Genomic DNA, 25,876 nt, shown 5'->3' with positions numbered 1-25,876 from the left:
TATCAGGCGCCAGTGCACGTTCCGCTGATCTGTTATCACGGGTTAAGACATCCAACTGATTAAAATTACGCGTTTGGCTAACTTGGCCCCACTGGCTATTATCAACGCGATCACAATACCGTCGTCTTATCGCGGAGTGTTGTTTAAATAAAAATCTAATAAAGTAATGAGGTTGGATTCAGCCTCTTATATTTTTGTTTTATTTATTTAGTTTTATTTTTTGTTAAATTCCGACCGCTTTCAGAATGCTATAAGTCTTGACACGATTTCAATTGTCATTATCGAACGCCCGGTGCTATGACGATTTCCAAACATTCAACTTCCGGATAATGTTCCAGGTACACAAGTGCCTTAAATTTCTCTGGTTTTGGTAAGTGACAGCGATTATCATATAATTTTATTAATTTGACCACCAAGAACTAATGTACTCATGTCGTGACGGGTTTTCACAGAAGGGTAGTTTAACATAAGCATCAAATTTAAAAATTAGACCACAGTTGATAATCTAAATGTGATTTATCAGAAATGAGGATTTACTCCCTTAATTAAAAACATTGACTTTAAGCATTTTAATTATTGTTTGTTTATCACAAAGAAATTTGATTTTTAAAACTATAAAAATTTAATATTGTACATTTTATAGTTATTTTTAATTGGTATTTTGAACTAGTTAAAGTAAGTACCTAAAATACAATACCTATATATTTTTGAAAAGTCTACAAATGAAGTGCTCAAATAATTTATATAAAAATATATCTGTACTAATTAACAAAATGTTAAATCATAGCCTATAAGTACCTCTGATTACACTTATTTACTATTTGTATAATATTAATTATGTAATAACTTAAGTAAACAAATTTTAAAACATTCTAACTTCAAGTTAGCGCTATTGAAAATATTACCTACCTTTTAATTTTGATTATAAACAAAGCTATATATTATTGTAAGTACTAATATTTATTTTTAATATTTAATATTTGTCGACTTCATAAGTTTATATTTATTAAAATTAAGTATTCAATTGAGATTTTACATTATTTTCATTTAGAGAACTTGTTGGTGTTAATTTAATTTTAAAAAACCGTCTAATAGTTAAAAATGTACAGTATTTGAACTAGCTGTATTAAGTTATTGGAATAGTATGTTATTTATATACAAGCTAATTCAACCCCCAAAAATTAGCCTAAGATGTCCCCCTATAACAGACGTGTTATTTAAATTATTCTACTAAACTACCATCAAACTACTAACACATAATATTCCTGGGAGAGACATAACCTATTATTTATTAAAAATAAAAGTGTTAATTTAGTTTAATACTTTAATAGTTAATAGTCTTGCAAAATATGGAAAACAAATTTAAACTAAATTTAAATACCCATACAAATAATATTAGGTATAAAGAAAAAATCTTCAGAGGTTGATACCAAATATAATAGAAATAACTTTATTAAAAAGTACTAATCTTGGATGATTAATTTTCAGTCTGTGTTTATTAACAAAGTGAATATTAACACATAATTATGAAGTTTTTTATTTTCTTAAATTTTCATTAAATCTGTTATTTTTTTATGTAGTGAAGTTATTATTTTCTTTACAGTTTGATTGTTATATTAATACGTTAAATATTTTATCTTTAAATTTAGTTTAAAGTGAAGTTAAACAGTTTTTTAATTTTTTTTGTTTTGTTTTTAATTGTTTCAGACACAACATACCTATTAACTAATTAGGTAACATCTAGCTTATTAATAGCTTAGAAGTAATTGAATTTAAAAATAGTTAATTAAAAAAAAATATTTATTAGTTATATAAAAATGATGAGTATAACTAAACCAAAACCCATTAATCCAGATACACCTTTGACACTGATTAAAGACATTCAAAATAATGTAAACAACATAACTGTTATGTGCATAGTATTAGAAGTAAATCCTGCTGTACAACTCAAAGATAACCATGAAGTTCGAACAGTAAAAGTAGCCGATAGTTCAGCATGCATCAATTTTTCAGTCTGGGATGAACCTGGTTCATTTTTATATCCAGGTGACATAATACGTGTTCACAGAGCTTATGCAATTTATTTTAGAAACTGTCTTACTCTGTATGTTGGTAAGAATGGAGAAATTGAAAAAATCGGTGATTTTATCATGACATTTAATGAATCTGTTAATATGAGTGAAATAAACCTAAATGCACCACCACCACAACCACCTCCAGGAGCCAATGGAAATACAATAAGTAATGCAAGACGAACAGGTGTAGGAAAACAAAATATGAAACCAAATTCATTCAAAGGTAACAATGGAAAAAGTGGACCTAGAAGTCAAATGAGGCCAGAAAGAAAATAATTCAATAACTGATTAAACTAGTTATACAATTGTATTTTGAGTTGGTGAAGAAATTCTGTGATATTAACTCATTTTTGATCGTATTTTAATATTCAAGTTTTATATTAAACTGTAATTAACTATGTACATCCTTATTTTACAAAAAAAAATTCTAAGTAATAAATATTTATGTGTGTATTTTTCTTTAAATCCTACTGTCTATTATTTGATTAATAGACTTTTATTTTATATTATAATCATTTATATCCTTATGTTTGAGTATTTTATCTTATTGTTAATATTTTAAATCGTGGTATTTAGTATCCATGTAAAAAATTAAATATTTAACCTAAATGCCAATTTAAAGTGTAGTTACATTATTATGAACAATTTAAAGGATTTTTTTTAGACTAGTAGGTACGAGACTACCTACCGCATTTATAATAATTTATACATATGTTATGCATATTATATCCAGTAGCACTATTCTTAAGATATCATCAATTTTCATATTCCTCTTATTATGTGCATAGTAATATTCCATACAGTTTAAATTACCTTTTATTTTTTCTTACCTACTCATTATTAAATGATTATTAGAATATTGTTTTATACTCGGGGCCACAAAATTATAATACGCCCATTTAGGTGGTGCATTGCTATAATATGTTTAATCGCTTGATGCAATATTTTACAAATCATCTAATGCATACATTAGATACATTTTATTAATCAATAAAACAAACTACTAAAAACTCATAACTTTTTAAACAAAATTATATTTTGATTTGTATTTAAAGCTAAGAAATATTCAATTCAAACATTCAATATTAACAAATGAATTGATAAAAACATTATAATAATCATTTAAATACAATATATAATATTTTATCATCCTTATTCCTAATGAGATTGTTTAGAACTTGTCGTGGGGACTATATATTAAGTGTAGTCGTATTTGGGAACATTTAAAAAGAGCAAAACAGATAATACTGATCTAGTTATAAATGAAATACATTAGATATTTGGTATGTTATCACATGTTGAATTTGTATCATAAAAACGCTGCTGCGACACAATATCTCTAACGAGAATTCGTTTTTATCGTTCTAAATTTTCAAACGATTCTGTCCACCTATAAACATCATAAAGTCCTCCGCACATATTATGTTACACGATGACCGCGGTCTTTTCTTCCGTTCACTCGATATATATGTCTTCCACTGGATACGCTGTCTCTATGTATTTCTGATAGAATCTTTGGAAGGCACGTCTAAGAAAACGAATAGGGTTTTTATATTTGTATTATTTCTGTACGAATAAAATACGTATGAAATCCTTTACCCGATCGCTTCCGCCACTGGTCTTGACGATTCGTTTGCTTTAAACACGTGACACGCAAACCTCTGACATGTCGGATGTTTAGTAACGAACCCCATGTATCGGTTGTCATCCGGGTAGAACGCACAAAACGATACGTTTTTTAAAGAGTAAAAATAATCTTGGCATGGTGTACTCGAATCTCTAGTCTGCTAAATTGAAAATTAAAATATATATAAAGGTTATATAGGTAAAATAGTTTAGACAAGTAGGTATTAAAAAATAAAATTATCGTTGTTGACCACCAGTTAAATAATAGTTTTACAGTAAAAATTATAAAAAATTTCGTGGTCTTGGGCAAGATACATACGATTGTACTTGTATATTATTAATTATTATATAAGACCTACTAAGTACCTACACCTATATGGAAAAAATACATGTTTTATATTTTAGGTATATCACCATCGACTATTACTGAAAGGCAATATTTATTACAAAATTGGGTGGGTATACAAAATTAATCCATGCAGTGATTTTTCTATACACAGTGTTACAGGGGCAATTACCACTCCTCCCCACCACTCAAAAAAAAATAAAAACCATTGATAGATATGCATGTATACTGTTATGACGGGTTTAGTAGCTAGTAGAAGTTATATAATACTTATATAGTTTTATTTTAAATGTAGTACTGTAGTATGGTTAAATTATAAAACTCATAATGATTAATAATTATGGTAATGGTGGATAAATGTCGGCTTGTAAATTTCAAGGTTTACCCCCTGTAAACAATAATTGTTTGCGCTTCTCCGTGTTTACCCATATGTACTTAAGTAGTTGCGTATAAATGCAGTATGCTAAATAGTGCAGCACTTACCATCGTAGAAGATTTGGCACGATCGACCATTCGAAGTCCTTGGTCCGATACCTCAAGTATGCACGATTGTGGTTTACAATTGGGTCGTTCTGTTATCTTGCGTATGGCTTGACACAGTACAGAATTGCCTTTGTGCCACATTGTCTCCACCGAACCCATATATCCCAAAAGAAACCGTTCTCGTTTCACCTTGGGTGTTGCAGAATCGAAATCCGTGTACTCGACGTCTACTGCGTACGCGGACGGAAACGCTCCTTGAGAGCCAGTGCGTAGGTTAACTCCTATAAATCCATCAATAGGTGTAAACAATAGTATTATGATATTTTAGTGGGCAGTGGCATTAACATTGGCGTTAGTATCAATACTCTCGTCAAAAGCAATCAGTAAGTACCTTCGCACCAACAGTCTTCAGCTTCTTTTTGCACGTAAATCGGATCACCAATATCCACTTCCATCTCGTCTCGGTGTCTGGGAACGAACTTGTATAGTCCTCTGTGCGTGGCCTCTAATAGCTCTAATTGAGATAGTGGAAGACCCGATGAACATGAAGATGCTGGAGTCGGAGTATCTGCGTATAAATAATTTTCAAATTAAAGTTTCATTCCAATGAGTCGCCAGCGTAGTAACATATACATAAGTACATGTTACACATGTTAATTATAGTAGGTGCATTACCTATCTGTTGTGGTGAACTAGATTTGGCTCTCTCAGGTGAATGAACTAGCGATATACCCGAGTCTGGAGATCGACATTCAAAGTCTCGCACTCCCGATACGAACGATTTCCTTCTGTCTGACGAAAATACTTCTCCTAATTCATCAGCCAAACTTAACACCGAACCAGCTTAGTGTAGGTGTTTATAAATTATATATGTTAGTCAATTGATAATTTAATTGAAAAACCAAATGCCCCTTTAATTGAAATCAATATTTTCTAATATCAATAATTTATATAATTAATTAAAAAAAAAAATTTATCGTGCTCTAAAAATGATAATCATTAATAATTTTATAATATTATTAATGATTGAAAGACAACGTTTGAACTTTTTTGAGTATTGATGATTTATTGTTTTCTTTAAATAAAACATTTGGTTTGCTATTAGAAATAAAAACAAATATTACTTCTATTTTTTGGTAATTCGGGTAATTTTCTTCTTCTTTTTTCATGCCTTAAACGCACAATTTGACTATAATAAGTAGATATTATTATTATTATTAATAATACCTTATTTATGTATATTCCTGATCAATGATCATATGTTATATGATATATCCTTAAGATAATATCTTACTTTTTCTTTGTCTCATTTTGATCGTCGTCTGACATGGAAAACACACTGAAAGCATTATCGGTGTCAACATTTGTATTGATTTTAATTTCAGTCGTTGACTCTTCGTCTGATAATACATCGTGAACTAGACTAAAATAAACAAATATTATTATAAACAATATAATATGTAAAATAAAATAATTTACTATATATTAGTTGGTACCTAAACACACATGCTCAAATTGGGAGTTAGGCTCATTTCCCTAAACTCTATAGGTTATGTATTAATGTATTATAGAATATGTTTATATGTTTTAATTATTCGCACATCGTAATTCTAAATTAATAATATCATTAAATAGATTTTTATATTTTTTAAAGTATTATTCTTTAGTTGTACTGCCAATGCATTTTACTCTACATTTGTTGTCATTTTAAAGCATTTATAAAAATTTTTAGTGCATTTTTCTAGATTTTATTGTTTTTTAATGCATTAAATTCACAGTGTAATTATTACTAATTAATTTTATAAATAATGTTTTGTCTTTTGTACACCTATGTTACGAGGTTGATTTCTGGAAATAATAATAATAGCAATACTAAGATATTGGTATTCCATATCAAATCATCAACTGGACGAAGATAGTATATAATAAAAATAATAATAATAGTATTCGTATTTTAATCTCTAAGATAATTTGATTTGTATTAGTCGATTGCATGTTGAAAATATGTTTATAAAATTTAAACAAAGAGAGATGTGGAACGTAGCCTCTCGAGGGTTTGCATAAAAAAAATGTTCAACCCCCTCCCCAAATTTAATATTCAATTTACGCCTAAACAGTGGCGGCGCGAAGACAATTTTTTAAGTTCTGAGAATCAAGTTTGTAGATGGGTGATTAATTGAATAATGGTGTGGAGAGTACTAAAAAATTATTTCTATAAATTAAGACGGAATAGTGGTAATGAACGATTTAGATATTCATAAATTTAAATATAAAAGAAGAAAGCGCATTTCTACAGGCTACTCTTTAAATGAAAATTTAGTTCAATAATACTCGAATATTTACTATTTTTATAATATAATTTATGATTTATCTCATAATAATATTTATTAATTGAATAATAGGAATCTTAAAATAATAAAAATACAAAAATATGGGTCCATCTGAATTTTTGTATTTCATTTGTGAACGGCCTATATCTACAGACCTATAGACGCTTTAACAAAAAATTAATCATTATTATTAAATATAACTATAGAAAATGTACATAAAATAAAAATATAGTAGATTATTGTCAGCCGACAGATACCAGTAAGTAATAATTATCTATATGATGTTTTACGGTTAAATTATAATACTATAATATAGTAAACATCACGTCCTATAAATGCTTAATTGAATAAGGTAGAATACAAATATAGTGCTATTTTAAAATAGTTATTACATAAAATGTGCGTTTATCTTATACAATCTATAGCAGCGTTTCTCAAAGTGTGGGTCGCGGCCCACTGGTGGGTCGTCAGTCAATTTTTAGTGGGTCGTAAACAATTTTTTGAATTATGATGTCAATGCTGTTATTAACCATAACAGAAAACAAGCACATATTTCGCATACACCTCATTATTAAAAGTACATTTATAAAAATAAATTGGTTATAAACCTATAAAATACTAAAAATATATTACAAATTTATACATATTTATATAATACAAATTTTGTTTTTTATAACTACTTTTTGAAAAGTCAAACCATGTGGGTCGCGAAAGATTTTTCGGGGTAAATTTGGGCCGCGGTACTAAACAGATTGAGAACCACTGATCTATAGTATTTTAGAGTAAAAATGTTGAATGTTAAATTAATTAATATAATAAATATATTTATAGTACCGTGTATTATGTACTTATATCAAGCAGCATTTAAGAAGTGCAGGTATACATTTTAATATTTAATCAATTAAAAAAAAATTTACACGTAGGTTGTTGGCAGGTTTATATATTATAAAATCTTTGTACTGATTTAATTCATATCTAACTTATGAAATAATAATTCTTTATATCAATATTACTTATAGTTTTAAACATCTAAATTTATTTTTTATATGAAAACAAAGACTTTATTTACATTTCAAGACTTCTAAAATCAAACAAATTTAATTGCCGCTTGTCATAAGATTATTTATTGTATGTAATAATATATTAGGTTCCTACTCAAGTTAATACATAGGTACACGTCCTTGTAACAAACAACAGTAAGCTGTCATCAATAGTAATAACTTCCTCATTAATTTATTGCACCTATTTTGTTGTTTACGTTTATTATTATGTTTAAAAATAATAAATATTAATAAGTAAATCTGTAGAAGAGTAGGATTTTCTATTCCCTTGACCTTCAACAAATATATTCTGATTAACTTGTATACTTAGTACTTACCTCGATTATTATACTATAACTATATAGGTAGTTAGATTCATCAGATACCGAGTTAATATAATCGAATGATTATCGAAGACAACTTTTTTTATAATGGTCCCGGTTATTTGGGTCAAAAATTATAACACGTTACATTAGCAATATACTGACTTATGGTTTCGTGTTAATTGTACATTTGTACATTATTAATAGGCTCACAAGCCCAACTGACTATTTAACGAAAATGTTTTGATAAAACATTTTGGTACAACAAAAAACAAGGAAGCAAAATGCTTTATTTAAAGATTAAGTATAGAATAGTAATTAAAACACGGTAGTTTAAGTCTTGAACTAACGTGTGTTTTTTTTTTTGAAAACAGTACATAAAATATCACATATTAAAAAAGTAACTGTTATGCGTTTTCAAGAAAACGTTACCCACTCGTAATTTATAAAGTGAAAACAGGGTATGCGCAAATGTAACTGCAGAAACTATAATAATACTAAAATTACCAAATTCTCGTAGAAAAATAAAGAAAACTATTAAATAATATGCTTAAGTGTTAAGTGTATCAATATTCATTATAAGATCAAATAATTTTTTTTTGTCAATTTTTAAAGTTTATATTTGTTTTGTATTATTTAATACATTATTAAAAAATATAGTTGATTGAGTTATCGAAATTTTATATCCATTTTAAAACAAATGATAAATATAATATATATATATATATATATATTCTTTTCTATATTATAAATTATGAAAAATTGTTGATTTGCAACAATTCCAAGGGACTTTAGTTTTGATTTGTGCAAAAATATTGTTTGTTAAAAAATCACCTTAAATGTACACGAGCACTGTATTTAGAGAAGCACATTTTGTTGACTTACTCTTCCGTTTGTATCATGCGTATCATTATTTACTGCATAACTTGTTGATATGTGTTTTAGTGCCGGTATCAAATGTATGTAACTGCATTTATTTAAAATGTGTAAATATGTAAAAATATTTATTAGGTAAATATTTATAGGCATCCATAAACAAATGTGGGCTATTTAATGAAAATAATTAATTCAAGTTAAGTTAATAAGTGGACAGAAGATCATTAAGTTGATAGTTAATAATTAATAGATAATAAATTTATCTTATTAAGTTTAAACTCGATTTCAAAAAGTTGATCTAATTTTAATTAATACGTAGATCAAATAATAAAGATGAGTATTTTGTGCCTAAAACTATATATTATAATATTAATTTATAAAGAAACAGAACAGAAATGTATTAAACAATTTTTATCGAAAACCGTGTATTACTAGCTTTAAACTATAGTTAAATTATTATATAAGTTAATAATTATATGAATTAATCAGTTATGTTAAATCAAAATAAACTATTAATTTTAATTGAAGCTACTTAACTAGTTAATGCCACCTATGTTCAAAAAATGAAGGGATCGGATGGGATGGACAGCACCCATTTCGCCTAGGATTTTAATATTATATGATTCCCGTTTCAGCCAGACTAGTTTATATCAGGTTAAAATTAAGTTGATAGATATTTTTCTCGAAAAAGTGTTTTTTCAGTTCACAAAAATGGTACATTTACATTGAACTCATAAGGAACTAAAACAGTTAAATTTTAATTATTTTGAATATTAATTTAAAATAATTTTAAGTTGCAAAAACTGCATTAAAAAAAAAATGTAAAAACAAATATCTACATTTTTAACTTCATATTCTAAAACACAATCATTTTCTGAGAATTTCAATATAATATAAAAATAATAGGGTATTTACTATTTAGTTATAAGTATTTAAAGTTTTGATGAGCGAGTAGTAAATGAGGGACAAAAAATTTGCAGTGTATTTAGGTATATCTCTGCAACGTTCTCTACTTTGACTCCGCTTATCTACTTTAAATTATTGTAACTTATTATAACTATTCTTATAAAATACGATTAATATAAAATAAATGAAAATTATCAAAAAAATATTCCGTTTTGAAAAATGTATAATGTGTTTTGTAATGACTTCAAACTATGTTATAGAAAAATCATCAATACTTATCGAGAAAATTAATATTTACCTTTAAAAGGCTCCTTATATTATAGAATTTAGACAATGTAGCATCGTAGTGAGAACGTGGTATATATTTTGAATGAGGATAACGGATTACAATAAATAATGGGTCAATTACACTAATTTTCTTTTGTCTGTATCTTATAATCAAGTAGCATTAAATAATTTATTTACATGTTAACATCCCCTTACAATGCCCGCATGATGCATTCTCATGATCCAGACCCATGTTTATGTACGAAGTACGAAGATTAGTCCAAATATAGTTTTTTTAAATTTTTTACTTGCAAATTACTTCATCTATCTTACTCTAGCTAGAGATCAGGGTTAAGTAAATATATTTTTATTCGGTTGATTCGAATTGTATTTTATTAGTTTACTAGATTGATTTTCTCCTACAATCTGCTAGTAAGTTTATGCCTACATGGCTACATGTTCTTATAAGTAAATACCTATAAAGATAGTTCCAAAATGCAAATTGTAGATATGTAAAATTATTATTCAATGATTAGTTATTAAAATTAAATTAATATACATAAGCTGTCTCGAAACTAAAAAAATAAATATACATATAGATTAATAATGTTACCAAGAAAACAAGCTTAAAAATATTAAGGGCTAATTCCCCGTAAGCTCCACCTATAGGCTATACTGGCTAAAATAGGTAGTAGTTCAAACTGTATCACACGCCTTCTGTTGCCCTAATTTTAAAAACTAGATTTTTTCGTATTGTCAAAAACAAAAAGATATGAATTGAAACTGAAATTATAGATTTAGAACAAAATTACAAAAAAAATATTTACAAATTAGAAGAAGCCTTAGAATTTCTTTTTTCTACAGTTATAATGAATGTACGTGAATTATTTATAAATAAATTCAAATTAATAAAATAATTATTTATCGAGATATTTCTTATAATTCTATTGAAAAATAAATAAATTCCAAAGTAAGTTGATTAATTTTGATAAATTACATTATTTTGTGTTTAAAAATCGGAATATGCGTAACAACTAGGTATAATAATTAATAAATAATTATTTTTGTAATGAAAATTTGCAATAGTGTTTACAATATTTAGTTTAATATTAAAGACTATTAGATATTAGTACTTTTAAGTAATTTTTGTTTCATTTATGGGTCACTGCAAGAACACTATAAACAATGACATTTTTCTCCATAAAAAAAAATCCTCATAAAAATACATTATACATACGGCCCAAGCATGGTGATTATGACTATTAACCATGGTTAACTTGACATTATAAAACCGTTTAATTAATATAAATTAATATATTTTATTAAATCATTTGTATCCCTCGAAAAAATACTGTATCTTAAAAAGTAAAATGCTTTTACGATATTATATGTATTATATTTGTATTTTTATAAAATATTTACATACTATTTACAACATTTAAGTATCTAGACCACGTTTGTAGACTACTAAACCATTAAGGATTTGTTCAAAAAATGTATTTATATTTTATAAATCTATATATTTGGGCTGGCTAGTAGGCTTAGCGAACCTATACATAACCCCTTTCATCCCCTACCAATCCCAAGTAAGCAACTGAACCCTACAGGCTACAAGTACACGACAGTAGGTAAACAAACTATTATATCTAAAAGTATAATAATATGGCAGATCACATCATATCCGTGGGATTCGTACTGGTAGATATCTTAAATAATACATATAACCATAGAACAAACAGTTGTTTCGATATCACTATGTATTTAATAGAAGAAAAAAAAACAGTGCTGTTTTTACTTACGTATAAGTCTGCGCGGACGCCCTCAGATGTTGGGGTAGCGATTCGAATATTTGCCTGAATTCTTCGAACTCGGAATCGGCCATTGCTTTATGCGTACAATATGCATGCGTGTTTATTGCACAGTTATCGACGTCGGTTTCTGTGTCTTCGTGGGATTATTTTATTAAAATAACGCATGCATAATATTATCATCCCATCGTGGACATCAGAAAAACTACGATTTCTCTACGGACGCGCACACGCACACACAAACGACCGCCCTGCAAGTTGTACGGTATTGATTATTGCCGTTTCCACCCCGTGCCTTATAGTATTACATTACTATCGCGCGCACTCCGTATAGACTTTCGGTTAGTCGTTCATAATAAACTTGAAGTATTTAATATTTTTATTGTATACCGTGAAAAATCATGGTAACGTTTTATCTTCCCAGTAATTATTGTTACATCAATGTAATATTTAAAAAAAAATAATAATATTATAGATTTGTACGTGTTTTCGCGCGTTCTCGTAGATATATTTTTTTTCTCCACTGTTTGAGAACCAATTGCGTAGTGACGCCCACTTTGAGTACTGACGACAACAACGACACTACTTGCCGTTATCACTCACGTCCCGCGTGATTCACGCAAAACAGTGATAACACGACCGTGATAATTTGCCGGGGCTACAAGCGAGGTGACGTTATAAGACAGTAAGACACGGGCCACACGGCTAAAACAATAATACGGCAGTGTCGTTGACTTGTTTTGTTTCGATTCGATTTCATACGCAATGTCTACAAAAAGTTACATTTTAGACAACGGTGCATACACAGCCAAAGTCGGTCACACAGACGACGATGCGCCCAAGTAAGTCACCCCGAGCATCGGACTATGTGAACGATCGTGTTGATCTTGTTAAACGTTGGTAAGATACCTATATAATTAACATTATTATTTCCAGAATCATACCCAATTACATTATGAAGGCCAAAAGCGAACGGCGGAGGACATTTATCGGTGATCAACTTTCTGAGTGCCGAGACAAATCTGGATTGTATTTTATGTTGGGCTTTCAAAAGGTGACGATTAAGGCGCTCGACATTTTTGTTGAATGTTTACTCAATATAATATTTTTGCATTTAAATATATATATAGTATACACCATCTGTTTGATAGTAATTTTAGTCACTACATTTCTAGGGTTACCTGTTAAACTGGGATATTCAAAAAACAGTATGGGATTATGTATTTAGTAAAGATTGTTGCAAAGCAAACTTTTTTGAAATGCCACTAATTGTAACTGAACCATACTTCAATTTTAGTTCTATTCAAGAAGGAATGACAGAAATGTTTTTTGAAGAATATGAGTTTCAAGCTTTATTAAGAACTAATGGTAAATAAATTCCTTTACTCTACTTATTTAACATAATAGTACATTAAACATGGTTTTTTTAGCTGGAAATTTATCTTGTTACCATTATCACCATGATAAACCAACTGCAAAATGTTGCTTGGTTGTTGAATCTGGCTATAGTTTTACACATATTGTTCCTTATATTTTACAAAAGAAATTCAAGCCTGGAATATTACGTGTCAATGTTGGTGGCAAAATTCTAACTAATCATTTAAAAGAAGTGATATCATATCGGCAGTTACATGTTATGGAAGAAACATATGTGATGAATCAGTGCAAAGAAGACTTGTGTTTTATGTCTACAGATTTTGATCGAGATCATAAAATTGCAAAAATGAAATGGCCTAAAAATACTATTGTCAGAGACTATGTTTTACCAGATTACACAACTGTAAATAGAGGACTTATAAGAACATTAGATGAGACTTCTGTGAGCAGAACTATAGATAAAGATCAGGTAAGTAAAAATTATTGTGTAGTTTTGACAGATAGATATTTGTTATATTATTAATTGTTACCATTTTATAACATTAGCAAGTTTTACGAATGAACAATGAACGTTTTACAATACCAGAAATTTTATTCCATCCAAATGATATTGGGATACCACAAATGGGCATATCAGAAGCAATTGTTCTCAGTATTAACTTATGTCCAGAAGAGACTAGACCTCATCTATACAACAACATCATTGTTACTGGTGGTAACGGTTGTTTTCCTGGTTTTGAAGAACGTCTTTCTAAAGAAGTGCGGGCTCTTGCTCCTGATGAATTTGATGTTTCAGTGACTGTTCCTGAAAAGTATATAAAATTATAAATTTTATCAAAAATAAAATAAATAAAGTATAAATTAACTTTTAAATTTGCAGTCCCATTACATATGCTTGGCACGGAGGAAATTTACTAAGTAAAGATCCAGATTTTTTTTCGCTTGTGGTTACTAAAGAAGAATACGATGAAGAAGGATTTTCTGCATGCCATCGATTTGATGTTTAAAATACAAAAGACTGAATATATAATTATTATTTATTACTTATAAATATTATGAATTTAGTTTTATTTTCTATGAAATAAAATGTATGAAAATACCAATAAAATTATATTTTGTATACAAATTTAAAAATAAAACTTCTTAGACAGTGAATCTTTTTATGACTAAGTTATGTACTATTTTCATAGTTAGAACTTATTTAAATCTGTTATCTATTTCTCAAACATTTTTTTTTTTATAATTTTTGATATTTACATAATATTTCTTCTAATTGTATTTGTATAAAAAATGTATTAAAATAATCTGTGATTATTATATTATCACTATCCTATATTTTGAGTATTGATTAAATATATATAATTATGTGTATTGTGTGAATTATGTAAAATAAAATTATTTTTGTATAAATATTGAATTTTTTCCTTTTATTGATTAATTTTGCATGTGTTTTATATGTATACCAGTGGTTTTCAATCGGTGTGCCGTGAGCGCTATTGAAGTGTAGCGCGAAAAATCTATTAATAGTTATATAAGTATGTATTTATTTGTATATATATATAAGATATGTTTCACATATTATATGGATTGATGTGCTGCAAAATTTTTGTAGGAGATGAAGTGTGCCGCATGGTTAAAAAGGTTGAAAACTACTGATGTATACTATACTATTCTATGAAGTATAATTTCAATTTTTTTCCAACTTTCTGAATAATATAATTATATTATATAATTTAAAAATAAAATATTTAGTTTGAAACAATAATTTTATAAAACATCTTAAAATATTATTTATGTCATGTTTGTATTTGTACTCATGTCTCATTGCAGCTATATAAAGAATAGTATAAGGTCTTTCTATAATCATAATTTTAATTTTTAGTATATTGATAACATGTTATTACTAATATTACTTATACAAGGATTTATATTAAAATAATATATATTTAAACAATATTTTTCATTAAAACTGTATAAGCAGTGACCTATCCATATTATTTAGTATAATTATTAGTTATAATTTATTGCTAATAATTAATAAACAATAGCTATACCTAGGAAATCACTTTTTTCAAATTTTAATATTTAAAAAAATACATTAATAATTTAATCTTTTTTATTTTACTTGAATTAAAAATACCATAATAAATATATTTTTCATATAATAAAAATTTGTTACAGACTTGTTAAAATGGAACCAAAGCGACCTAGACTTCCAATGACTTGGACTTTAAGACCAGTGTTGCCAGAGAATGTAACGACTGATAATATTATCACAGTAAATGTCTTTGTAGACACTATTATTAATCGAACCTCCACCAGCAAAATCGTTAAGAGTCTTGGACAATTGTCTGTGATAAATTCTTTGACTCATCTTAAACGCGTTAATAATCAAACTATCATACTTATGTTAGCCAACGATTTAAATTCAGATCAGTGTGTGGCAGAGTTGAAAAACAGAGGGTTTGATTTTGATGGCCTATCAGGTCGACCTAAGATTGTACCAGTCCCGGCGTGCATGCCAAAGACATGTAGCCAGAACCTGCAAGCTCGTAAGCTGTGGCCATGCAACTTTCATCCAGATAAGCGACTAGAGTCAATATTGTGTGGTGAATTCTTTAATCAACTTCAACTTGCTACTATTGATCAATACATGAGAACGGCGTTGTCATGTGCGGCTGGTGGAGTAGGTGCTGTGGTGGTCGATCCTTTGAACGATCTAATTGTAGCGCAAAGTGGTGATTTCCGTGTCGAACACCCTGTAAAGCATGCGATAATGTGTGTGGTAGATAAAGTTGCCAAGGTTCAAGGAGGCGGTGCATGGAACTCCTCGTCTAACATAGCTAAAACATCTAGTGTCTCTACTGATGACAAGACTGGGCCGTATTTATGCACGGGATACGATGTGTATGTAACCAAAGAACCATGTGTGATGTGTGCGATGGCATTGGTGCACAGCAGAGCGAGGAGAGTGTTCTATGGTTATGCAAATGACAGCGAGCCCGGGGGCTTAGGTGGATCGGTCAGCGTACATCTCCTCAAAGGAATAAATCATCGATTTGAGGTTTTTGCCGGTGTCTTAGAAGAAGAGTGCAGAACAGCAGCATTGGAATTGCATACCAAAAATGATGTTCAGAACAAAAAACCCGCAGAGCAATAAATTGTAAATTACAATTAATTACAAATAAAATCCACACAAATTTTTGTATTTTTTTGGTATTCAATATCCAGTTTAATGACAAATTAAAACCTACCTATATAACTATGTATATTATAGTACGAGTACGTCTGTGATCTGCACCACGATTTTTTTTAAGAAACCCACAAACTTGGTTTAAATTTAAATTTTAATTTAAATGTTATTACTTATTACTCTCACTCGTGCCTTAATATAATATGTACCTATATATGTCTTATGGATGGGGTCATTCTATTAATGTGTGCTACACGGAGAGCCCGAGAGCGTTACCATGTCGTCATAAACCATCTACAGGTTAGTTTTGGTTAAGTTTTAAACCTGCAGTTAGGTATCATTTATTCAAAGATGCGTTTATATAAATATAATCAATGATATAATATTAATATGTCATATCAACACTCTATAAGTAGTCAGTAAGTCAGTAAATATACGACTCACGAACACTATGTACTCAGTGTGTAGGATCATAGAACACGTTGTCATGTAGTTATACACACTTATGCAAAACGAATACATGCAAGCGTAGCAAAGTAGACAGCATTTGTAATTCCGAGTATCATTCTATTAAATCTTGTGTAAATAAGTAAATAATAATACAATAAATTATAATGTATAATAAAAATAAAATAATAATATCAGTTAACTTGTTTTTGTTATTCTATCAATTTATTATAACCGAATATTATTTCCATTAATATTACATAATTATCACTTATTAGTAATACTGTTATTAGTAAAATGATAAATTTTATAAAAAATGTGCACAAAAAATTATTTATTTATAATGGCATTTTACATTACCAGAGCAGGTCTATGTAACCGTGCCATATACAAATTACACACTTGTGAATATAAATATAATAATGCATAAAATGTTCGAATATTTGAGTCGAACAAAATATAAAATAAATAATGATGCATTTTAACTCATTATCCTTGTAGTATTGTGTATGGAGTATGTTATCCTCCTAGTGTAGGAGTTTTTTGAGTTAGCGTTAAAAATATAAACGCAAATAAAGAACGGGTATATATATTTTATTGATTAATAAATTAGAATCGACGAGCTACGCACAAGTATTTGTTTATGGCATAAATTATATTTGGGCCGTTACAGGAGTCACATTAACGATCGGAATGGTTATGAGGCCCGTTTGGTACATTAACGTTACAATTTGATAAACGGGTTAAATGTGATATGAACTGTCATATGACCAACTGAAAAAATTGAATGTAAATCGAAACTCGAGTGAGCGAAAATGCAAAAGCTCGCGCACGAATACATCCACGTGAAACGGGCCTAGATCGACAAGACTGAAGAAACTGACAGAAAATATACAAATACCATAATCGAGTTTGTTTGTGTGTAACGGATGACGATAAATATATATGCCGATATCGGGCGATATCCCGTTTACTGCTCAATATAATGATACGACAGCGCGATGGACAAATAAAATAAATATTATAGTATATTATATTATAATTATAATGATATACATTGTAATTATAATAATAATTATTATAATACAAAATCACTTATTTATAACGGTAATAATTATTACATAAAATATAATTATATAGTCGCGGTGGTATTGTCGAAAAATTAGAATTGGCCAAAAATTCACAAATATTTGTCGAGAAAAAAAAAGAAAAAGCTCACGCCTCACGCAGTCACGCGTTCCCATCGCATGCACTCTCATTGTGCACATTCATTATATTTATATGATACGCACACTAGCAATATACATCGACTATATTATAGGTACATAGATTTTGTGCGATACGATAATGACGATTAATTTATAAAATACTGTCAGGTAAAGACAGGTAAATTCCTGGTACGGAATATTCAGCCACCACAATCCAATTGAAATTCGTATTCGTCAAGTTTAAGTATGCAACATAATGTACCTAACACCTAATGCTTGAGACCCTGCATTACGTTTCGCGGTCCGCGAGAGGCTTGTGGCCGAGATACAATTTTTATCGTTCAATGCTGATAATTTGGATTTGGATAAATCAACGAACCTATAGGTAACTATAGGTAACTAGTATACTAGTTAAAATAAAACGCTCTAATATAATATTTATAAATATTTTTATATTATATGATAAAATTGATAATATACTTAGCCGATTACGTGATTAGTTTATGTCACGATTAAAGATATACCTACCTTTATATCTTTAATCGTGGTTTATGTACGATAATAAATAATCATCCATGGGCTTGCTACATAATAAACGTGTAACAACGTCGAAGTAGTCTCGTAATGTCTACATCTCGTTGGTAACTTTAATAAATTATTAAAAAAACACTTCTCCCAATAGATAATATTACTATATTACATTTAAGTTGATTATAAATTATAATTAAAAATGTATCATAATAGTAAATAGCAATACTAACTACTTTAGTCGAAAAGACCATGAAAATAATTTGTTAATATGCACTTGTAAGACGAGATAATTTCGGCCACGCCATAAAATACAATAGTATAAATTCATTACCATTTGTTTTAAATACTAATATGTATATTGTATACATAATAAATATACGCGTAATTTTACTCGGAGTTGTTGGTAACTTGAGGCCCAATCTCTAAATAAAGTACAATTTGCAAGCCATGTTTATGAGAGGTACGTATAAATATTCAAATAAGGTAAATCGAATATGTTAGGTATCAAATTAATAATAATAATACAGTATAACATAATAAAATAATATTTCAAATTTTCGTATAAATAATATTGTTTTTTCGGGTTTTTTCTAACTGTAGTAATTATTAATATAATAATAAAATTATGTTAAAAAAAATAAAAGTATTTGTATAAATAATATTGTTTTGTCTTTTTTCGATAATTATTTTACTGTCACTCGAACTTTTCGGCTACGCACGATAAAGAAAAAATAACGAGATAATTATGTTTGCACCAGTGTTGTATTATAATTTATAATACCATGCATGTTCGCGTCATACACTCATACACTCATACGTTTGAGACCCATCGCATAGTTGGTGATGTGATGCGAATCACGACGATACGGCGGAGAATGGAGATAGAGTTAACATGACGCAACAGATGACAGCTGAGAACCGATAGTAGCTGGTAGGTACGTGTGCGGGCGCAACGAGGCTCAGGTGACGCAATAACGGTGATGGCGATCTATTGGCGTGACGGAGACGGTACGGGTGAGTACTGAGTTAAACGGAATAAAGTCAGCTGCGGTGCCGCTAACTCTATTATTTTATACAGAGTTAATTAACCAACTAGTTGTATAAAATTAAGGCAGGCCAATATGGCACGGGAAAAAATAGGGCCACCAACGTATACCCCCTGCATTACCTCAAATGGTCACCATGGAATGGTTTTAGATTTAGCAGTTGGTTTAATAGAGTCATATTATTTTATAATAAATGTATATTTGTTATATTAAAAGGACTGTTGGATGATAGTGTTGATTCCCCGACTTTACTATCCTTAATTAATTTTAAAGTACCCCAACGCACCACCCGTTCCAGTACTACATTTCATATTCCTTTTTGTTCCACCAACTGCTTGCTAAATGAGCTTACTAGACGTATGATGTATAATGCCAATTTCGACCTCCACCTTTCTCTTTTAGATAGCTCTTATGCCTAATTTTATTGAAATGCTCTTAAGTTGTAAATTAACTATTTGTTACTAATTAATTATTCACTTTAACTTCTTCGTGTATCTTCCTCTAATAATAGTATGTATTATTTTTCTTTTTTTTGTAAACCATAGTACCCGTTTTGTCCATATTGTACAATATGTGTATATTCAATGAAATAAAATAAAAATATTTTAGTGATTCAGTCGCACAATCGTCGATATAATTATATAGATATTGCACGCACTATTCCCTATATTCTCGTATAGGCGTATGCATGCGCAGCATGTGTTTATTTTTCATTAGAGAGCGGTTGTATGACGCTTCGCCATCGTCGTCGTCCTGTTATTGGCGTCGTTCGCGTGGCTGCCCGTCGCCGTCGCCACTCCAGTCGCGATGGCCACCGACGGGCTGTCAGAGGTCTCATTGAACTCACGGATTCGACCGCGGTGATGACCGCCGCCGCAACATCACTGCCACTGCGGCCACTGGGCCACGGTCACCGAGCCCGCATATCCGTCAGCCGAGGTCGACAACGGAGGGGTTGGCCATCACCTCGAGTGCGCGACCGCAGTCACTGCACGGTGTTGTACGATTGAGAACGTTTTACCTTTTTAGCAACACGGTTGAGAACGATGTCGGCAGATCAAAGAATCAATATTTTGTACCTTAAAATCAAACGATTGAGAACGATTTTTCTAGCGACGTTGCCATTTATCTTAACTTTTAGTAATAATATTTAGGGCTGGGATTTTGATGCGAAAACATCTCTTTTTGGTGTTTTGAAACGTTGTTTTGTAAGTAAAAAATGTGTAAACTGATTTTTCAAAATTTTTTTATAAAATGTACGACAATTCTTGCGATTAACAAGAGACATTCAGCATACTGTCGACGGTTAATAATAAATTATAGGTATAACATAGCACATCATCGATAAAAATCTTATCATAGCTAGGCGTTTATACAACTTATGGCAATATGTCCAGACTTAGAGGTTGGGAGTTTATTTTCAGACTACGTGTATATAGTATATACTGGCAAATAAATATTGATTTTTTAAATTTTTAATCTTAAGCTGACAAATATGTTGTTTATAAATATACAGGGCCGGATTAAGGTTTTTGCCGCCCGTAGGCTGAAATAAATTTATCACCTAAGAAAAAAAAGAAGCTATTTCGTTTCGATCGTTAAAATTTGCCGCCCTAGGCTTTAGCCTAAATAGTCTAAGCTGTATACGGCCCTGCTCTACGAATATTCTAAATCCCAGGTTTCTAAACGTAATTTAATAAAATAAAATAAACTAATAGACTGCATCTTCGTACACGTTCAAATGATACACTAGCAATACGCTAAATACACTATCTAATTAGTACCTATATTATACATTTATAGTTTTTGTGCAAAATGATTATATTATGACAATTGATTTATAATTAACGTCGATTAATAATAATGTATTGGGGCGAGACAAACTGAACTTATATTATCGTATTATCGAGTTTATATCAAATATGGATCATAAAATTGAATATATTTTAAATACAAAATCAAACAAGCGATGCATTTTAATTGAAAATAATATTTTTCGTGAATCTAACCACTTTAAAAAACGGGTCTTCTCGTTCTCTATGTACTAACAGTAAATGTCCTAAGTGTTTTATTGAATTCTACCATCGATAAAAATATAAAATACTATCTTTTTCAAATAATAATATACATAACCATGAATCAACTACTCATCATAATTCAGCTGATCGGTGTGTTATTAAAACTGCCGTCAAAAGAAAAAAAGGTCGCCCCCCAAACACGTCATTACAATGTTTTAAAATCACTCGCCCAAACACATTATGCTAAATTGTCCAAACACATTGCAATTTTTAATTATTCGTCCAAACGCATGGCTTTTATATTAACGCGGTTGCATAATATTATAGACAGGTAATTTCCTGATACGGATTACGAAATATTCAACCACTATAAGTTCTAATCCAATTTATTGAAATTCGTATTCATTAAGTATGCAACATGACACATATAACTATTAACTTATAGGTAGGTAGGTCGTAGGTACTTTGACCAAATGGCAAATACTTTAACCAATACTGGCAATACCGATAGTATTAAATTAGTATATAATAAGTAAATAAGTAAGTATGTTTTACTGTAAAATCAAAACTTAATTTATACATTTATGTTTAGTGTCGTGTTTGTTTTTTAGTATTTTTTTAAAAATATTGAAAATTAACTGAATTCAGTTTTCATCTTATACCACCACCAAAAAATTTTAACATTTGATTACGGTATTTAATTACTATTATTTTCTACCACTCATCGCCAACGACCATACCACGTTGAACACACCAGTTCTCGTCCGATCACTGAAGTTAAGCAACGTCGGGCGTAGTTAGTACTTGGATGGGTGACCGCTTGGGAACACTACGTGCCGTTGGCATTTTTTGTTTTCTTTTAATAAATTCAATATTTATTTCCAATTTTAACTTAAAAAATATTAAGATATTTTTATCTTTGTCAAGTTTTTTTAAAATTTTTAAATTATATAATATATAAATATTTTTACCTAACCTAACCCTAAAAGCTATAAGGAACTTTTCTAGGTTCAAATATATAATATACTTAACTTATAACTGCGTACAAGTTAAAATAATCACACTGTATTATATTTTAAACTATAGGCTATATTAGTATATTACGCACCACAACAAAACATTCGACGTACGAATTTTTTAGTACGTTTCCACCACGAACGGCGTCTACGTTCAGTGGTGGTTCCATGACTGGTGTTGGTTATTGGATCTGAATAAACGTGCTCATCATAGGCCGGTTTCGTTTCATTTTCAATCTCGGCTAAAACTTTCATAGGAATGCTCTCAACTTCGATTGCTTCGGTTTCACCAAACGTTATGTGAATGTTCGGCATCGAACTCCAGGGTTTTTTCTGTAGACGAGTGAAGTCATCCTTCGCGGCGTCCGGTTTGGTCGAGTCTAAAACTTTCATAGAAATGCACTTAATGTCGGTTGCTTCGGTTTCACCAAACGTTATGTGAATGTTCGGCATCGAACTCCAGGGTTTCTTCGGTAAACGAGTAGTGAAGTCACCCTTTTCGGCGTCCGGTTTAGCCGAGTCCGTAGATACTAGCTGCGTTGGTACCGATGACGATGATTAGATCTCCAACGCATCTACTGCACCCGATATCAGTCCAATATTGGGAACCGATCCATTTTGTTTTGATATCGAATCGACGACATCACTGTCTACTTTTTGGGGCTCATCATTTGCAAGTGAATCAGGTGATTTGGCTGAATTCGACAGCATTGCTGGGCCGGCCGCAGCAGTCACGGCGATCGGTAATATTATTTTGCTTTATTATTTATAAAGATAGTTTATGATAATAATATACGTTAATATATTTTACGACAAATTTACGTTATAACAATATACACTCAGGACTGAATAATAAGTTATTCGACGTAGGTATTCTTTGTAATAATAACACTGTAACAATAAACTGTGCGACTTAAATAAATAATATTATTATTATGTAGGTATTTCAACATTAAACATATTATAATTAAAAATATTAGCAGCCAGCAATACATGATTATAGTTTTTAATGTTTTTATATCAGATGTAAATTTAAATAAATATTAAAAAACAATTCTACTAAATAATGAATTAAAAACAAGATAGGAAATCTCACATTGTTAAATTTAGAGCAACATTTAGCTATAGATCACTTATTATAAGTACTTTTGTGGGTCATTAATACAAACAGTAAAAATGTTCATTACACCAACAAATTATACTTAAACAGCTCGTTATGTTATGTTGTACAATTATATCAAATACCAAAACGTTCTAAATTATGATGTGTACTCTATAATATTATGCTCTTAATTTGTCTAATTTGTATATTATGCAATAATGATAAAATAACATACAAACGTTTGAGTATTAGACTTTTTACTTTCTAATTGGTCCCAATACTTGGTCACGAGCGATTGTAATAAATCAACTTCAGTATGTGTGAAGTTTGAACTTCTCTTTTTCAAAATTTCATTCTACATATTTAAAAAAATTAAAATTAAATAAATAATTATATATATTATATTAAATGGTTATTATTTTATTTTCATATTATTTTAGGAATCATTTTAGCCATTATTTGAATAAAATTGATTGAATGGTTAGTTAAAATTTGAAAATTACTAGATAGAAAAAATTATAAAATATTATTTCACGCCTGGGAAATTAATTCTTTATCGTTTGCGTATTCGTAGTACCTATTTAAAGTTTAAACGCGTGCACCAAATATCACTTTTGAACGCGAGTCAATTACCAGTCGTTTTAAGTAAGAAACTTTGTACATTCAAAAATTCTTTTCACTACTAGTATTAAACTTTATACCACGATAATTAATCCTAGAACATTTCCAGGAATTCAACTATTACCTACTTTAGTTTTTTAATGTAATATTATACAATAATGATATATAATATAATATGAATGTTATATAAATAATATTTATACAAATAGTTATTTAAAATCTATTTTGATAATATTTATTTTTGGAACAACTATGTAAAATCATGGAAGAAAATTGAAAAAGTATAGCTTTTTTAAGGGTAACATTTAAACTAATTGATATACGGAATACAAATTAAACTGCACTTAAGAACTACACTTAAGTTTAGTAAAGCTATAACTTAAGTCATATATATGAAATACCGGCCCTAAATGTTATATTTCTTTAATTTAGTATATTATAAGCGTAATATGCTAAGGTATAAGTAGTTTATATAGGTAAGTACCTCCTAGGCATTTAGTATATATTTATGACGTTACATAAATCTATTATTTTAACAATTATTGTATAGACAGGCTATACCCGTTTCTACCAAAAGTGTGTCTTTCTTTTTCCATCAATATCCGTTTCCGCCAAATAAGATAATATACCACGTTTTTACTAAAACAATTGTATACTAGGTACCTACGCTTATATTAAAAGCTATAACACATTTTATTTTAACACACAGTTGTAATGCACAATTTAAATTGTGCAACTTTTTCACTTGTTTATCAAATATTGTCCCGTTATAATATAATCTTGGTTAATCAGCATATAAAAGGTAATAAACATGGCCACGGTTTAACATACAATCAAATACCATAAACGTTACAAAAATATAGGTACATTGTTAATATGTGTATTTATACATTTTACATCAATCCGAAAAACTCACAAAAAGTATATACTACAATTAAAAACAAAATATATCATCCAATTACATAATATATATGAGTACACACATACATAACAGCTAAAGTATATATACCATAATATATCATTTTTTTAAACCCAGTATTAGTATATTAAATAAACTTATTACTGTATTAAAGGTTTTAATATAAGAGTAGTATAACAATTGTTTTGGTGAAAACGTTGTTAAGTTAGGTGGATCTCATTTGGTGAAAAGGGAAAAATACGCTTTTGGTGGAAAAGGGAAAGGTTCACTTTTGGTGGAAACGTGTTACGCCCGTATAGACTAAAGAATCACCTACGC

The 25,876-nt window shown here is 29.3% G+C and overlaps 4 protein-coding genes and 1 non-coding gene across 6 annotated transcripts; 4 read left to right on the top strand and 1 right to left on the bottom strand.

Annotated features, from left to right (window-relative positions):
* Nucleotides 1–115: 115 nt before the first annotated feature.
* On the top strand, nucleotides 116–16,665 carry LOC132929749 (probable inactive tRNA-specific adenosine deaminase-like protein 3). The gene is made up of 2 exons (XM_060995309.1): nucleotides 116–370; nucleotides 15,639–16,665. The coding sequence occupies exon 2, from the start codon at nucleotides 15,649–15,651 to the stop codon at nucleotides 16,615–16,617; it is 969 nt and encodes a 322-aa protein (XP_060851292.1). The 5' UTR covers nucleotides 116–370; nucleotides 15,639–15,648; the 3' UTR covers nucleotides 16,618–16,665.
* Nucleotides 1,818–2,351, top strand: LOC132916891 (SOSS complex subunit B homolog). Its single transcript, XM_060977323.1, has one exon. It carries the CDS (start codon nucleotides 1,818–1,820, stop codon nucleotides 2,349–2,351), a length of 534 nt encoding a protein of 177 aa, XP_060833306.1.
* Nucleotides 3,090–12,304, bottom strand: LOC132929736 (JNK-interacting protein 1). Of its 2 annotated transcripts, none has more exons than XM_060995299.1 (8): nucleotides 12,072–12,304; nucleotides 5,825–5,953; nucleotides 5,655–5,719; nucleotides 5,206–5,373; nucleotides 4,922–5,098; nucleotides 4,531–4,811; nucleotides 3,675–3,859; nucleotides 3,090–3,603 (listed from the first exon to the last, which is right to left on the bottom strand). In XM_060995299.1, exons 1-8 carry the CDS (start codon nucleotides 12,152–12,154, stop codon nucleotides 3,531–3,533), a joined length of 1,161 nt encoding a protein of 386 aa, XP_060851282.1. In that variant the 5' UTR covers nucleotides 12,155–12,304; the 3' UTR covers nucleotides 3,090–3,530. The 2 variants fall into 2 exon arrangements, with proteins under 2 accessions (XP_060851282.1, XP_060851273.1); XM_060995290.1 differs by having other exon boundaries at nucleotides 3,675–3,862; nucleotides 12,072–12,302.
* Nucleotides 12,630–14,704, top strand: LOC132929729 (actin-related protein 6). The gene is made up of 6 exons (XM_060995278.1): nucleotides 12,630–12,922; nucleotides 13,017–13,134; nucleotides 13,256–13,448; nucleotides 13,511–13,926; nucleotides 14,004–14,269; nucleotides 14,338–14,704. The coding sequence occupies exons 1-6, from the start codon at nucleotides 12,846–12,848 to the stop codon at nucleotides 14,462–14,464; spliced, it is 1,197 nt and encodes a 398-aa protein (XP_060851261.1). The 5' UTR covers nucleotides 12,630–12,845; the 3' UTR covers nucleotides 14,465–14,704.
* Nucleotides 16,666–22,626: 5,961 nt separating the features above from the next.
* Nucleotides 22,627–22,745, top strand: LOC132918752 (5S ribosomal RNA). The gene has a single exon (XR_009660549.1). It is a non-coding gene; the product is annotated as a 5S ribosomal RNA (ribosomal RNA).
* The last annotated feature ends 3,131 nt before the right edge of the window (nucleotides 22,746–25,876 follow it).

This window comes from Rhopalosiphum padi, chromosome 1 (assembly GCF_020882245.1).
Source record: "Rhopalosiphum padi isolate XX-2018 chromosome 1, ASM2088224v1, whole genome shotgun sequence".
NCBI classification, from domain to species: domain Eukaryota; kingdom Metazoa; phylum Arthropoda; class Insecta; order Hemiptera; family Aphididae; genus Rhopalosiphum; species Rhopalosiphum padi.
The sequence above is the reverse complement of the archived record's forward strand: the minus strand, read 5'-3'. Positions and strand labels throughout refer to the sequence as shown.

Excerpts from the sequence above, each read along its gene's own strand:
- LOC132929749 (XM_060995309.1), top strand. The coding sequence starts at position 15,649 with ATGGAACCAAAGCGACCTAGACTTCCAATGACTTGGACTTTAAGACCA.
- LOC132929729 (XM_060995278.1), top strand. The coding sequence starts at position 12,846 with ATGTCTACAAAAAGTTACATTTTAGACAACGGTGCATACACAGCCAAA. Across the intron at positions 12,923-13,016 it reads ACAGACGACGATGCGCCCAA|AATCATACCCAATTACATTA; the intron begins GTAAGTCACCCC and ends TATTATTTCCAG. Across the intron at positions 13,449-13,510 it reads AGCTTTATTAAGAACTAATG|CTGGAAATTTATCTTGTTAC; the intron begins GTAAATAAATTC and ends TGGTTTTTTTAG.
- LOC132929736 (XM_060995290.1), bottom strand. The coding sequence starts at position 12,154 with ATGGCCGATTCCGAGTTCGAAGAATTCAGGCAAATATTCGAATCGCTA. Across the intron at positions 4,812-4,921 it reads TGAAGACTGTTGGTGCGAAG|GAGTTAACCTACGCACTGGC; the intron begins GTACTTACTGAT and ends ATGGATTTATAG. Across the intron at positions 3,604-3,674 it reads CCAGTGGCGGAAGCGATCGG|ACGTGCCTTCCAAAGATTCT; the intron begins GTAAAGGATTTC and ends TCGTTTTCTTAG.
- LOC132916891 (XM_060977323.1), top strand. The coding sequence starts at position 1,818 with ATGATGAGTATAACTAAACCAAAACCCATTAATCCAGATACACCTTTG.